Source organism: Pristiophorus japonicus, chromosome 12 (assembly GCF_044704955.1).
Source record: "Pristiophorus japonicus isolate sPriJap1 chromosome 12, sPriJap1.hap1, whole genome shotgun sequence".
Lineage (NCBI taxonomy): Eukaryota > Metazoa > Chordata > Chondrichthyes > Pristiophoridae > Pristiophorus > Pristiophorus japonicus.
Window position 1 is genome coordinate 39,496,268 of NC_091988.1, and position 16,834 is coordinate 39,513,101.

Consider the following 16,834-nt stretch of genomic DNA (forward strand, 5'->3'; position numbering starts at 1 on the left):
CATCTGAAAGACAGTCTTTCCGACAATGCAGTACTCTTCAGTACTATGCTGAAGTGTTAGTAGATTATGTGCTCAGGCAGAAGTGCTTTAACAATTAGTGCATGCAGAGGTTCATCTTCCGAAAGAAAGCTGGTACAGCATGCTAACAGCAACACTAAATAAAAGCTTTATATCATGCGCCTCAAAGTGGCTTTAAAGCCTATGAAGTATTTTTTGAAGTGTAGTCACTGTTGTAATGTAGGAAATGCGGCTATCAATTTGCGCACAGCAAGCTCTCACAAACAGCAATGTGATAATGACCAGATAATCTTTTGGATGTTGATTGAGGGATAAATATTGGCCAGGACACCGGGGATAACTCCCCTGCTCTTCTTTGAAATAGTGCCATGGGATCTTTTACGCCACCCGAGAGAGCAGACGAGGCTTCGATTTAACGTCCCATCCGAAAGACGGCACCACACAGAGTGTCAGCCAAGATTTTTGTGGGTCGCCCACAACCTTCTGACTCAGAGGCAAGTGTGCTTCCAACTGAGACACTGGCTGACATTGTATGTGAATGCCTGACTGACAATCATTCTGGAAGCACCCCCATCATGGTATGTCAGGCTTTTGTAGCACTGAATGAAAGCCTGCATGCCAGCGTGTATTCAACAGCCTGTATATCATGATTGGTTACACCCATCATGATTGTTGCCCTGAGCACACTTACCTGCTGGCAGAGAGCAAGGTGCAGAGCTTATACCATCTGCTATGCTTCAGTATAGAACTGGCCCATCCAGTGATATTAATAGTCAGTTGTGGCCTGAAACTTGGTTCAATATCCTTGCAGGCATGCTGTAATACTGACCTATGGAAATGGTGCTGTGGACCTTGTGCAACACCAACACCACTTCAGCAGTCATCAAACAGGTGGTGACTACTGGGCTGCTCCAACACTTGCTTTTAGATTTGTGCCTGCACCTTTTGTTTCCTTTTCCTTCATTTTTGCCTGTCACTACTGAACTCCCTTACTGTTTAACCTTTGCAAAGACCTTTAATGAGTTAGCTTTTCCAAAGGCTTTCAAATTTTGTGTCCTTTAATTGCCCCCTACCCATTAAATTTCACTTACATGCAAGTTCCACTTCGACTACTCGTGTGCTTCCTGTCCCTGTCCAAGTTTGGACTTGATACTATGCAAATGGACTAACCTTGAAAGTTGGTGCAAACGGCACACCTTCATTTGAATCTGTACACAACCTGCCAATAACCATTCTAGTTTAAACGATGCCAATATCCGAAAAACAAAGCTTTTTTTTGCTCTATGCAATCGGGCATCAAATTCAGCTCAGAAACAAATTAAAGGTTTACCCTATATGAAAGTCTCAATTCAGTCTTAAGTGGACCTGAGCTAACAAATCAAACACTACACAACACTGCTGAATTTCATTAAAAAAATAATTTCTAACTTTTGTTTTCAGATTATTTTTATAATTTTGGATGGAAGGACTATGGTGTGGCTTCTCTCACCACTATCCTTGATATGGTCAAAGTTATGGCTTTTGCCCTACAAGAAGGAAAAGTGGCTATTCACTGTCATGCAGGACTTGGAAGGACAGGTAAGAGATAAACCTTCTTGCAGATTATTTTCTGTAGATGTTTGTGGTTTTCTTTTAGAATTCGGAATACAACTAAATACATATTTGATTAATTGTATCCTGTCCCCAAAAATATTTGACGTTCGCAATAAAAGTAATTATTTACAATATGTGTAGCGAATAGCCTGGAGATATACTGCACAGTACATCTCTATAATTCATGTTTTTTCCCTCTTATATAATACTGCATCTTTTGGTGTCCCAATAAGCAGTGGATCCAAATTTGAACAGTTACATTTGGTAATGGTGTTTGTTCTTTACAGAAAAATTCAGTAATTAAAATTTTTTTTTTTCATGGGATGTGGACCTCGCTGGCAAGGCCAGCATCTATTGCCCATTCCTAATTGCCCTTGAGAAGGTGATGGTGAGCTGCCGCCTTCAACTGCTGCAGTCCGTGTGGTGAAGGTACTCCCACAGTGCTGTTACGGAGGGAGTTCCAGGATTTTGACCCAGCGACGATGAAGGAATGGCGATATATTTCCAAGTCAGGATGATGTGTAACTTGGAGGGGAACTTGCAGGTGATGGTGTTCCCATGCGCCTGCTGCCCTTGTCCTTCTAGTTGGTGGAGGTCGTGGGTTTGGGAGGTGTTGTCGAAGAAGCCTTAGCGAGTTGTTGCAGTGCATCTTGTAGACGGTACACAGTGCAGCCACGGTTCGCCGGTAGTGGTGGGAGTGAATGTTTAAGGTGGTGAATGGGGTGCCAGTCGAGTTGGCTGTGTTGTCCTGGATGGTGTTGAGCTTCTGCAGTGTTGGAGTTGCACTCATCCAGGCAAGTGAAGAGTATTCCATTACATTCCTGACTTGTGCCTTATAGATGGTGGAAAGGCTTTGGGGAGTCAGGAGGTGAGACGCTCTCTGTAGAATACCTAGCTTCTGACATGCTCTTGTAGTCATAGTATTTATGTGGCTGGTCCAGTTAAGTTTCTGGTCCATGGTCATCCCCAAAATGTTGATGTTGGGGAATTGAGCGATGGTAATGTCGTTGAATATCACGGGGCGATGGTTAGAGTCTTGTTGGAGATAGTCATTGTCTGGCACTTGGGTGGCGCGAATGTTACTTGCCACGTCGTCCAGGTCTTGCTGCGTTGGAGCATGAACTGCTGCATTATCTGAGGAGTTACGAATGGAACTGAACACTGCAATTATCAGCAAACATCCCCACTTCTGACCTAATGATGGAAGCTGCTGAAGATGGTTGGGCCGAGGACACGCCCTGAGTAACTCCTGCAGCAATGTCCTGGGGGCTTACATGATTGGCCTCCAACAACCACAATCATCTTCCTTTGTTCTAATGATGACTCCAGCCAGTGGAGAGTTTTCCCCTGATGCCCATTGACTTCAATTTTACTAGGGCTCTTTGTTGCCACACTCGGCCAAATGCTGTTTTGATGTCAAGGGCACTCACTCTCACCTCACCTCTGGAATTTAGCTCTCTTATTCATGTTTGGACCAAGGCTATAATGAGGTCTGGAGCCGAGTGGTTCGGGCGGAACCCAAAGTGAGCATCAGTGAGCAGGTTATTGGTGAGTAAGTGGCGCTTGATAGCACTGTCGACAACACATTTCATCACTTTGCTGATGATTGAGAGTAGACTGATGGGATTGGCCAGATTGGATTGTCCTTTTATTTGTGAATAGGTCATTCCTGGGTAGTTTTCCTCATTGTCGGGTCGATGTCAGTGTTGTAGCTGTACTGGAGCTAGTTCTGGAGTACAAGGCTTCAGCACAACAGCCGGGATGTTATTGGGGCCCATAGCCTTTGCTGTATCCGGTGCGCTCAGCTGTTTCTTGATATCACGTGGAGTGAATCGAATTAGCTGAAGACTGCCTTCTGTGATGGTGTGAACCTCATGAGGAGACCGAAATGGATCATCCATTCGGCACTTCTGGCTGAAGATAGTTGTAAATGCTTCAACCTTGTCTTTTGCACTTGCGTGCTGGGCTCTGCCATCATTGAAGATAGGGATGTTCATGGAGCCGCCACCTCCCGTCAGTTTAATGGTCCACCACATTTACGACTGGATGTGGCAGGACTGCAGAGCTTTGATCTGATCTGTTTGTTGTGGTATCGCTTGGCTCTGTCTATAGTATGTTGCTTTCATTGTTTAGCATGCATGTGTTGCAGTTTCCCCAGGTTGGCACCTCATTTTTAGGTATGCCTCGTACTGCTCCCTTCTGCACTCCTCATTGAACCAGGGTTGGCCACCAGGCTTGAAGTTAATGGTAGTGTGAGGGATATGCCGTGCCATGAGGTTACAGATTGTGGTGGAATACAATTCTGCTGCTGATGGTCCACAGTGCCTCATGGATGCCCAGTTTTGAGCTGCTAGATCTGTTCTGCATCTATCCCATTTAGCACGGTGGTAGTGCCACACAACACAATGGATGGTGTCCTCAGTGTGAAGACGGGACTTCACAAGGACTGTGCGGTAGTCACTGCTACCAATGCTGTCATGGACAGATGCATCTGCGACAGGTAGATTGGTGAGGACGAGGTCAAGTAGTGGTGTTCCACAAGGATCAGTGTTGAGACTATTGTTCACAATTTATATTAACAATTATGACTTTGGAATCCCAAACACAATTTCTAAATTTGCAGATGACACCAAAATGGGGGGTAGCCAATACTGAGGAGGATTGCAACAAATTACAGGAGGACATTAATAAACTTGCAGAATGGGCCTATAATTTGCAAATGAAGTTCAACACAGATAAATGTGAGGTATTCCATTTTGGTAGGAAGAATAGGGAGGTCACTTATTACTTGGAGGGTGTGAGTCTAGGTGGGGTAGAGGAACAAAGGGATCTCGGAGTACAAATACACAAATCACTAAAAGTAGCAATACAGGTTAGCAAGGCCATTTAAAAAAAAAAGCAAACCAAGCACTAGGGTTTTTTCTAGAGGAATAGAATTGAAAAGAGGCAAGTTATGCTAAACCTATATTGAGCCTTGGTTAGACCACAACTTAAAGAGTACTGCATACAGTTCTGGTCGCCATATTATAAAAAGGATCTGCAGGCACTGGAGAGGGTGCAGAGAAGATTTACAAAGATGATACCAGAAATGCAAGGGTATATGTATCAGGAAAGGCTGGATCTCTTTTCTCTTGAAAAAAGGCAGAGGGGTGACCTAATAAAGGTCTTCAAAATTATGAAAGATTGTGATAAGAGTGGATACAGAATGTTTCCACTTGCACGGAAGAGCATAACTAGAGGCCATCAATATAAGATAGTCACCAAGAAATCCAATAGGGAATTCATAAGAAACTTCTTTACCCAGAGAGTGGTGAGAATGTGGAACTCACTAACACAGAGAGTGGTTGAAGCGAATAGTATAAATGCACTTAAGGGGAGGCTAGACAAGCATATGAGGGAGAAAGGAACAGAGGATTATGCTGATAGATTTAGATGAGGAAAGACGGAAGGAGGCTCGAGTGGAGCATAAACGCCGGCATGGACTGGTTGGGCTGAATGCCCTGTTTCTGTGTTGTACATCCTAGCTAATCCTATGTAAGTAGGTTTTTCCATCGTGTTGGTGTTCTCACCACCTGCTGCAGGCCCAGTCTGGCAGCTATGTCCTTCAGGACTCGGCCAGCACGATCAACAGTGGTGCTACCGAGCCACTCTTGGTGGTGGACATTGAAGTCCCCTACCCAGAGTACATTCTATGCTCTTGCTACCCTCAGTGCTTCTTCCAAATGGTGTTCAACATGGAGTACTGATTCATCAGCTGAGGGAGGGCGGTAAGTGATAATTGGTAAAAGAGGGTTCCTTGCCCATGTTTGACCTGATGCCATGAGACTTCGTGGGGTCCGGAGTCAATGTTGAGGACTTCCAGAGTCTGGAGGGAAGACATTTGCCGCAGAATATCTAGCCACTCACCTGTTCTTGTAGCCACAGTATTTATGTGGCTGGTCCAGTTAAGTTTCTGGTCAATGGTGACCCCCAGGATGTTGATCTTGGGGGATTTGCTGATGGTAATGCTGTTGAATATCAAAGGGCGGTGATTAGACTCTCTTGTTGGAGATAGTCATTGCCTGGTACTTGTGTGGTGCAAATGTTACTTGCCACTTATCAGACCAAGCCTGAATGCCATTCAGGTCATGCTGCATGCGGGAATGGACTGCTTCGTTATCTGAGGAGTTGCGAATGGAACTGAACATTGTGCAATCATTAGCGAACATCCCCACTTCTTATCTTATGATGGAGAGAAGGTCATTGGTGCAGCAGCTGAAGGTGGTTGGGCCTGGGACACTGCCCTGAGGACCCCCTGCAACAATGTTCTGGGGCTGAGATGATTGGCCTCCAACAACCACAACCATCTATCTTTGTGCTAGATATGGCTCCAGCCAGTGGAGATTTCCCCCCCTGATTCCCATTGACTTCAATTTTACTACTGCTCCTTGATGACACACTTTGTCAAATACTGCCTTGATGCCAAGGGCAGTCAGTCTCTCCTCACCTCTGGAATTCAACTCTTTTGTCTATGTTTGGACCAATCTGTAATGAGGTCTGGAGCTGAGTGGTCCTGGCAGAACCCAAACTGAACATCTGTGAGCAGGTTATTGGCGAGTAGATGCCGCTTCTTAGCACTGTCGACAACACTTCTATCATTTTGCTGATGATTGAGAGTAGACTGATGGGTTGGTAATTGGTCGGATTGGATTTGTCCAGCTTTTTGTAATGTAAGAAACTATTATTCTTTGAGTTCGTTGCCCAACTTTTACTGCAATTTTCCCGTTGGGTTTCACCCGACCATGCATTGCCCTGTGGGCTAAGAGGGCAGGGGTTGACCAGTCCTGGGCTTCTGCCAATGTCATTTTTGAGTTGGGCATAATGAGGTATGTAAAACCTCCTATGCCCAACTTGCCCTCCAATTTTTCTCTCACCATCCTGTTGGGAGGCGCATTGAACTTGAGAGTGGAATTTTGCCTTTATAGAGTTTGAACTATTTAGGTTATATTATTACCTTTACCACTTGGTTTAAAGATGTTTTATCCCACACAACTAGAACTTTAGCTCTCGTTTGATGTAATAAAGCCAACAGAAAATCTTGCTTTTCATTCTATACTGTATCTTTGAGTCATAAAAGGCATTTCATTCTCAATAATTTTGTTTAACTTTGAAACTCCCTTGCATCTCCTTAGGAGTCTTGACAGCTTGCTACCTAGTCTTTGCAACAAGGATGAGTGCAGACCAAGCAATACTGTTTGTTCGTGCTAAGAGGCCAAATGCAATTCAGACGCGTGGGCAGTTGTTATGTGTCCGGGAATTTTCCCAGTTCCTGATTCCATTACGAAATGTATTTTCCTACTGTGAACCAAAAGCACACGCTGTTACAATTTCTCAGTATCTCATTCGCCAGCGTCACCTGCTGCACGGATATGAAGCGCGGCAACTCAGACATGTGCCAAAAATAATTCATCTGACTTGCAAATTGTTAATAGACTTTGCAGAAAACAAGCAATTGGTTGAAGAGGAAAGTATAGAGATCCCGGATCTTTCAGCAGAAATCGAAAAGACTGTTTCACAGTTGTCCGTAATTCAGTTGGATAAAGAATTTGATACCCAAGGCTTTGATATGGGAGATCATTTTGAGCACAATGTGGTGTCTGCAACAGAATTTATTCCTAATGATTCAGTATTGGTTAGTGAGCAAGAATTCGATCCTCTTTGGAAACGCCGTAATGCAGACTTTCTTCAGCCCTTGTCCCACCTGAAAAAGCGCCTCAGCTATAGTGAGTCAGATCTTCAAAGAGCTGAACTCTTTGCAGAGCTAAGTGAGACACCTCTTACAGTGCCTACACAGATTACTTTCTCTGGCAAGTTCCATCCACAAAGTTTGTCTCAGCTCAATCTCAGACAACCCAGTCCAAGGCCAATGGACACCAACCAGATCAGTCCATCTGTTCTGAAAATACAAGAGCTTTGTCTTATTAAGCAAAGTCCATCAATTACCTTAAAATCCAGTCTCTGGGAGTGTCAAAAAACTTGTAATGCAAATGACCAAAAAGTGGAATCTCCTCTTTTTCTAAGGAGAAAAGTGCCAAAAGAGATCCATAGAACATTTTCCTTAAGATCATCAACTACAGCTGCTGCACTAAAATATTTGATCTCTGAGACACCTAATACAGTTATCACTTCTTATGGTACTAGTAACATTAATGAGGAAGAATGTACCAGGGTTAATACCACCAGTAAACCGAATGTCAGGGCTGCGAAGGAAAACTTTTTCCCTTCTCCACTCTGCAAAAAATCTGCAGATAAAGCTTCAGTAATTCACAAAAACGTGTTTCTGATTGGGGCTGAAGCGAGAAAAGCTAACTGGCTAGCAGAAGATATTCCATATATTACTATACACTCAGAATTGAGCATTGAAGGAAGGAGATTGGCAGCAGGAAAAGCTCTGGCATTTTGCATGGATTTTGATGAAGATCTCATGGAAAAAGTTGAAACTTGGCAGGTGAGTTATTTTGTAATATATCTACAATGTACAACTTAAATGTTTATTTAACATTTGTGATATGAATTATATTTTATGTAACCTCTGTGATCAGTTCCAATCTCTCACCTATCCCATTTCTTTCCTACCAGTACATTCCTTCCCAGGTTTCAAATTATAGCCCTTTTTGAACTCTCTAATTGCCCGAAGCTCATCATCATCATCATAGGCTGTTCCTCGAATCAAGGATGACTTGCTTCCACGCCAAAAAGAGATGAGTTCACAGGTGCTTCAATGAAGGACCTAATATTCCAGGTCCCGAACTACATGTTGAAGGGTGGAAGATGCCTGTGCATGGATTTTTTTAACCTGTGGTGGTCGTTGCACACCAGCCACCACCCGGCTTGACAGAGCTAGGTATTGGTCCAGTGGCAAGCATTACCCAAGACGACTGGCGATCAGCTCTGCTGCACAGACATATTGCAGTGTGGGCTCGCCTCTTCTCGCCCCCGAACTCACGCCTTTCCTGGGCCCCAATCACGTCGCTCCACAATCACTTGCTGCTCCTGCGCCCCAACCTCGCCGCTCCTGCTGTACCTGCTCACGCTCCAATCAGCAACTCGGCCCTTGGTGACGTCCAATCCAGTCGTCCTCTTCGCAGCCGTCGCTCTCCAGCACGCGCTGTACCTTGAAGTGGTAATCCTTTGAAGGCCCCGACCTTGAAGGTCTGAAGCTAACGCCATATTGGCAACAGTGGTGGTTTTTATTTGATACAAGTAAGACTTAATACTTAAGCAGCAGTTTACAAGGTAGAGTTGAGAATTATATTACCCCGGGGTTCCTTGTGCAGAAGTTGTAACGTCTTGTTCCACGTTCCTTCTAAAGTTTGTCCTTGTTCACCCTCTAGGTGCTTGCTGTTGAATCTTTTACATTGAGTGGTTCCAGGCCCCCTGGTTATACCTCACAAACAGGAACTTGCAGCAGAATTCAGCCAATCATGTTTTCTCCCATACTCCCCAAACCTACCCAATCATATTGATGATACGTACAGGCTAGTCGCATCACAAGCTTCTATTGTCTGAGTTAATGGCCTATCCTGCCGACCTTGAAACCAACGGCCTTAATGACTAATCAAGTCTCAAAACATTGTCTTCACTAATTTAATTACAGGAGTGAATGTAATCATGACCTACCAAAGCTAAGAGATTAAATGTAGTCTACCAATCAAACTAATCAAAGTGGTTGTAAACAGGGCAAAGGAAAAAGCAGCATACTCGTTAGACTGGAAAAGCCTATGATCAACTGTAGCAGTTTAAGGTGAATCCGCTGTTGCATGCGAGCTGCAATTTTTAATTCTTTCGGATCGGTTTCTCCAAATACCTTTTTAAATCCATATTTCCTTACAAAATATCAACCAATCTTTCAACTCAACACTGTCTCTCATCTACTTTTCTCTCTTACTCTGGTCCTTGCTCTATGGCAGCCAAAAGCACACCTAGCAGCATCAAGCTCAGGGTGCACAATCACTTTAACCATTATCAGGCCACCTCAAGATGTGACTGAAGGTTGACAAGGGCAGTGCAGTTGATGTATATGGACTTTCAAAGGCATTTGATAAAGTACTACATAATAGACTTGTTAGGAAGTGGTTCATTTTGGTAGGAAGAATGAGGAGAGGCAATATAAACTAAATGGTACAATTTTAAAGGGGGTGCAGTAACAGAGAGACCTGGGGGTGTATGTACACAAGTCTATGAAGGTGACAGGACGAGTTGAGAAGGCTGTTAAAAAGACATGAGAGCTCCTAGGCTTTATAAATAAATGAAGAGTACAGAAGCAAGAACGTTATGCTAAACCTTTATAAAACACTGGTTAGGCCTCAGCTGGAGTATTGTTTCCAATTCCGGGCACCACACTTTAGGAAGGGGGTCAAGGCCATGGAGAAAGTGTAGATGAGATTTACTAGAATGGTACAAGAGATGAAATACTTTAGTTATGTGGAGAGACTGGAAAAACTGGGGTTGTTTTCCTTAGAGCAGAGAAGGCTAAGGGGAGATTTGATAGATAGAGGTGTTCAAAATCATGAAGGGTATTGATGAGAGTAAATAAGGAGAAACTGTTTCTAGTGGCAGCAGGGTCGGTAACCACAAGACACAGATTTAAGGTCATTGGCAAAAGAACCAAAAGGGACATGAGAAAATAAAATTACACAGCGAGTTGTTATAATCTGTCTGAAGGGGTGGTGGAAGTAGATTTAATAATAACTTTTTAAAGGGAATTAGATAAATACTTGAAATTTACAGGACTTTGGGGAAAGAGCAGAGGAGTGGGACTAATTGAATAGCTTTTTGAAAGCCGGTACAAGCATGATGGGCTGAATGACCTTCTGTGGTGTATCATTTAACAATTGTATGATATGCCCAGATGCGAATAAAGCTCCCTATATTTTTCCCCAACTTCAAGAGCATCCCACTACTATACCTTTGTGAACTTTTTCATTTCCCATGTTAACTATCCTTGACTTCCTTTATACTCTGTGCATTTAGTGCTGACCTGTGGGTAGTTTTGTGCTGTGAGGCCATATCCATTAGTAACTGATTAAGGCAGTCACTCATTTCATGTTGAACCCTTACAGCTGGTCGTGAGAAGAGATTTTAATCCCATCAGTCTGGACTGAATTGAAACCCTGTACTTTCTGGTCTCCCTCTTTAGTATTTTGATCAAATATATATGATGTCATAAGCTGAAAGAATTAAGCTTGGGTTGTTTATACTCATCATCTGAACTCTGCAATGAAGCCATTCCCTTTAATCAATCCCCTATGTTCCATAACTTCTACAACTATTTTGAATTTGGTGGGGCAGCTTTGATTAATTGTCAGTGCATTATTTGTTGCCAGTAGCAGGCCTTATGGTCAGTAATGATAATCAAGCAATGCTATGCAGCTGATGGACGTCAATCACAATGATATTGAATGATAATCTACAACTGATTAATAAGGCATGTACATTTTATTATATATAACATTTTAAAAAGCTAATTTAGAGTTACTCAATGAATTGTCTTTTGAATTGAAAATAACATCTGTGACTTTATGAATTTATTTCTGAACTTCAGAGTTCAACCTCAAAATGTCACCATGGCTTTGATCTCCAAAAAGACACAGCAAGAAGTCATACTAAAACCAGCATCCTGTTACCATAAATTATTCATGCACTCTTCTGGTGATTGCACAAATTGTGTTTACACAGTTTGACAAATGTTTTGACAAGCCAAAACCCTTCACATTTAAGGCTGAATTCTTTTGAATTGAATAAATTTTGGAATAGTTCCATAGTCGTCTGAAATTAATTATCTTTTAACCCTTTACCTGGATTATAGTTTATTGAAAAATGTATTATGTCATTAAGTTCTGTATGTTTGGAAGTTAGGTTTAATGTTAACTTTTGATTTAAAGAAAAAAGTTTCTAACTGCCATCTGTAAAATGTCACTAAATAATTGCATAAAGACATGTATTGTTCTTCAAATTATTATACAAAAAGGTAACGTGTGGAAACTAAACCCAGATGTTTTACATATTTACTTGTAAAGACATTTATCAGTATTATTAAAAGGAATAATACTATTTTATGGATTTATTCTGATGGAGAATATAATGCTCAAAATCTTAAAATTAAAAATTATAATTCTTGAGATATAGATATTGCTGATTTTGATATTAGCTTATGAACACTTTGTGTTTTATGACATTCCTTGTGCTATTTTAATAGAGGCCTAACCTGTATGTGTTAAATTTTCATGTGCAAATATTGCTAATGGTATTTTGTGGGCTACAGCCTTGTTTGTTTCATGCATAATTAATGGCAGTAGTTTTTTTTTTAATCCCAGTTTTGCCATTATTTATTATTGTCTGTATGTTGTAATCATAAAATACAACCAGCAACTAATCATTTAAAAAGTGCAAAAACCAGTATCATTAAATGAGAAGTTCAACGAGTGTCAATATAAATAACGTGTTTCAAAATCTCTGCATGGTAGGTGATAATCCTTTTTTCATCATTATCATGGTTAGCAATTAACTTCATAGGGAATCCCGCAGAGCAGCGTCCGGTATGTTCCTGAATGAGAGTGTTGCAGAACCACTGCTGATACTTCAATAGCTGAGGTCAGTCAAGCAACTGATTATGGAATCCTAGGGATAGTTTTCACCTTCATCGCATGAGTGGTAAACTGGTAGACTGGATCGCCCGCCTGTTTACAAAATCCACCTGACTTTCATTTTGGCCAATCCGCTCCACCAGTTTACCAACCAAACCGTGAAGGTGAAAAGTAACCCTGTAGAAATTATGCAGAAGGAGGCCATTCATTCCGTCATGTCTGCCAGTGTTAGCTCTTCAACTGGAGCTATTTACTTGAATCTTATTTCCCTGGCCTTTCCCTATATCCTTTTAAATTCTTCAATTTTAAATAGTTATCCAGTCTGCTATTAAATGATGCTGTAGTCTCTGACTCAATAGCCACATATGTAAAGCATTCCATATTCTAATAACCGTTTGTGTGGAAACATTCTTTTAACTTTCCCACTCAATCCTGAGTGAGCCCCCATTTACCAAGAACTAGGAACCACCGTTACCATTTGTCCTCTCAAAAGCGGCCATAAATTTTAGAACCTTAATCAGATTTCCCCTCAACCGCTAATGTTCCAGTGCAAAAAAAACTTCTTTAACTAAAGCCACTCATTCTTGGTATCATAACAGTGAATCTTTACTGTACTCTTTCCATGTATCTTCATAAGGAGATATCCATAACTGTCTGGTATTTCCCACATTGTACCAGTGACTACACTCCAAAAGTACTTAATTGGCTGTAAAGCGCTTTGAGACATCCAGTGGTTGTGAAATATGCTATATTAAGTCTTTCTTTTCTTTCTTTTATTCTAATTGTGGCCTAAACAAAGCCTTGCACTAATTGTAGTAAAAGGGGAGACCAAATAATTGTATGCCTGTATGGGACAAAGACAGTGAATATCACATAGAGTTTGAAAAGTATTTTCAAACATCATTTGGACGAGTAAGTATTTCACATTGAAATGACTCCTATGCATTCTCATCTTTTCAGGAAGACATATATCAACATTAAGAAATAAAATCCCACGCTTGCTCATTTAATTGAGAATAAATTGTACAATTGAAGAATAAGATCAAAGGTTGAGTTTATTTTTCAACATGTCTTCTATTTATTTATTTATTTGAGATAGTTTCACAAAATCCATTTTTACTATTCATACTTGGAAAATTCAGAACTGCTAGTGAAGCTGTAATATGCCAAAGTTAATAAGATAAAGGAAAGACCAATACCGACAGAGTTGCCAGGGTTGTACTTTTATTAACATGGATTATTTTAGAATTGTTATGACCTCATCATCTGTATATGCACATCAATTTTTAAAAAAAATTGTTGTCTGTTATCAAAGAGCTGACTATTCACACCATCTTGGCAAGATTTTTGCAAAATTTAATTGTAACCAATATTTTCATTTTGTTTTAGTGTGAACTAAATGTCAGAGAAGGAACTTGGGAAAGGATTTGTACAGAGAAGAATCCTTATGTGTTGTGCAGTCTTATGTGGTCCTGGCTTGAGCAGTTGAAAGAACCTGTTCTAAGTAGGGTAGACGTGGAGGCCTTAGCACATAAATATATGGACCCCAATAAAGCATTTTACTCATTAGAAAAGGTAATCTTTAGCATTTTTATTTTTGTATCTATCTATTCTAAGCATTAACATAATAAAATAAGTTTTTCACTAGCTTTTCTGTTAAACCCATATATTAATGTATTATTTTAGCAGTTATCACTAGGAAAAGGTGAACCACAAATTTTCTGGGGGAGGGAAGTAAGCCATTTTATTTGTTAGCTAAATTGGACACATTATTGAAACCCACAGGGTGCAACTCTGCTTGTCCGTCATGGTCAATATCTGGAGTCGGATATTCATTCTATCCATATACAAGAATTAATTGGTTTTAAATGTGTAATGTATTTTTTTAAATGTGTCGTCTGCATGCACGTACAATAATTCAATAAAATAGTATAATCATGCATGATATAATATGCTTAGTACCATAATAATCTTATAGTGTTTTATTACTTTAACCAGGGCCAATACCAGACACTGCTTTGCATTCTTGATTGTATAGCACAATTGCGTGACCTACCATTTGATGTCGAAGATGCTATACTTACTCGGACAATTAGAGCTTTTACTAAGGCAAGTACTGCATCTTAAAAAAAAAAAGGAGAAAAATATTTTGAATGATTAGATTTATAGAAGTATTGTACAAGGTATTGTATTTCAGTATTTAATCCTGAATATGCTTTCTACTTGTCTGCACAGAAATAAAGAAAGAATTTGCATTTATATAATGTGTTTCCATTCCTCAATATCCCAAAGTGTTTCACATCCAATAAATTACTTCTGAAGTCTAGTCACTATTGTGTAGGCAAATGTGCAGCCAATTTATGCACCGTAAGGTCCCACAAATAGCAATAAGATAAATGACCAGTTAATTTTTTTTGGTGGTATTGGTTGAGGGATAAATATTGGCCAGAAAGTATACAATTAGGAATAAGTACGATTACAAAGTGATTGTAATCTGTTTCTCTGAAAACTTTGTAAAGGAAGGCCATGACTGTGCTCATTAGGTTTCTTGTACCTTTTTGTGACTTCTTCTGTGATACTTCATGTACAAATTATGTATTATGTCACCCATGCAAAGCAAGAGCCCAACTGCCCCTCCCCAAGAAGGAATCCAAAAAATTGTACATCTGAAACAAAGCATGTATGCCCAGAGTGGTGTCAATATGAGAATATAATAGTTTATTGACCCCATTGGCTCAAGTTCATCTACAACAAATAACATAGATTAATGCCACAATGGAAAAAAAATGGTCTGAGACAACTCATTATGCCAACTACAAAACTATTAAAACAGTTTGCAATTGATGCTCTGAAATGGGCATGCAGTCTGCAATTATTGTGCTCCAGGTAGACTTGTCTAAGATTTTGATGCGTTCCAATTGAGATGCGAAGATCTCTTTCAATGGGAGGGAATCAAGTGAAGGTGATACCGGAATTTCTTTAAAGAACACCAAGACAATCGTAATGCAATTCCAGATTTAGATGCTTCAGCTCTCTGTGTTACTAAATGGTCACTCTGGAAGAGAACCGGCTTCTATTAAAGGCAACCTTTACACTTGGGTCACCACAGTCCTGTGTATTATAAATAAATGGGTAAAGACTCAATCCTTCTTCCTCTGCATAGACACACTGGTGTCATCAAAAATTCACCATGCTTCAGGCATGCAAAATATCATGGGAGATGCCCAGAACAGGACAAAGAATACCTTGAGGAGTTAGAATCTCCATCCTGAAACATTCATAGGTTCTTCAATAGAATTAAAGGTAGATGGATTTCATGGTATCGATCCAGAAAAACAGCTGTCAGGAGTCTGTTGTTGGTGTCAAGGAAGTCAGGTGGTCACCATTAACAATTTGTCATTCTTGTAGGGTAATTTGCTGTATCCATTTCTAGGGTCATCCCCCCCCTCCCTTTTCCCTACACACCTATCCCAAGAATCAATCAAAAGATGCAAATAGAGGAGATGACTATCGTTCTTTATGTCCTGTGGAAGCTGAGCATCGGTTGGCTTATCGTGCATGTGATCTGGCATTGATATCCTCAGCACTCTGAATGACAGCCTAGCATTCAAGCTCAAATTAATTATATGTTGATGTTGTCTGTTCCATTAGCATCCAGAAATGCTTTCATTTTTAAAAGTTTATAATGTAAAAAGGTGACAAGTATATCAAATATTGAACAATCATTTTTATTCATACTATTGGATCTTTTGTGGCACTTCTCACAGCGAGCATTTACAAAGGAACATAAGAAATAGGAGCAGGAGTAGGCCACACGGCCCTTCGAGCCTGCTCCGCCATTCAATAAGATCATGGCTGATCTGATCATGGACTCAGGTCCACTTCCCTGCCTGCTCCCCATAACCCCTTATTCCCTTATCGGTTAATAAGCTGTCTATCTCGGTCTTAAATTTATTCAGTATCCCAGCTTCCACAGCTCTCTGAGGCAGTAAATTCCACAGATTTACAACCCTCTGAGAAAATAAATTTCTCCTCATCTCAGTATTAAATGGGCGGCCCCTTATTCTAAGATCATGCTCTCTAGTTCTAGTCTCCCCCGCCAGTGGAAACATCCTCTCTGCATCCACCTTGTCAAGCCCCCTCATAATCTTGTACGTTTCGATAAGATCACCTCTCAATCTTCTAAATCCCAATGAGTAGAGGCCCACCCTACTCAACATTTCCTCATTGGTCAACTCCCTCATCTCTGGAATCAATCTAGTGAACCTTCTCTGAACTGCATCCAAAGCAAGTATATCCTTTCGTAAATATGAAAACCAAAACTGCACGCAGTATTCCAGTTGTGGCCTCACCAATACACTGTATAACTGTAGCAAGACTTCCCTGCTTTTATACTCCATCCCCTTTGCAATAAAGGCCAAGATTCCATTGGCCTTCCCGATCACTTGCTGTACCAGAATACTAACCTTTTGTGTTTCATGCACAAGTACCCCCAGGTCCCGCTATACTGCAGCACTTTGCAATCTTTCTCCATTTAAATAATAACTTGCTGTTTGATTTTTTTTCTGCCAAAGTGCATGACCTCACACTTTCCAATA

General features: G+C 40.8%; 1 protein-coding gene across 13 annotated transcripts in view; it reads left to right on the top strand.

The window, feature by feature from the left end:
* ptpdc1a (protein tyrosine phosphatase domain containing 1a) overlaps positions 1-16,834 on the top strand; it is a 196,380-nt gene that overhangs the window by 172,999 nt on the left and 6,547 nt on the right. For all 13 annotated transcript variants that reach the window (XM_070895334.1, XM_070895336.1, XM_070895337.1 and 10 more), the window contains 4 exons: positions 1,459-1,596; positions 6,783-8,098; positions 13,626-13,811; positions 14,235-14,345. In XM_070895334.1, the coding sequence (XP_070751435.1) occupies positions 1,459-1,596; positions 6,783-8,098; positions 13,626-13,811; positions 14,235-14,345 (1,751 nt within the window). The remainder of the gene's footprint in view (positions 1-1,458; positions 1,597-6,782; positions 8,099-13,625; positions 13,812-14,234; positions 14,346-16,834) is intronic.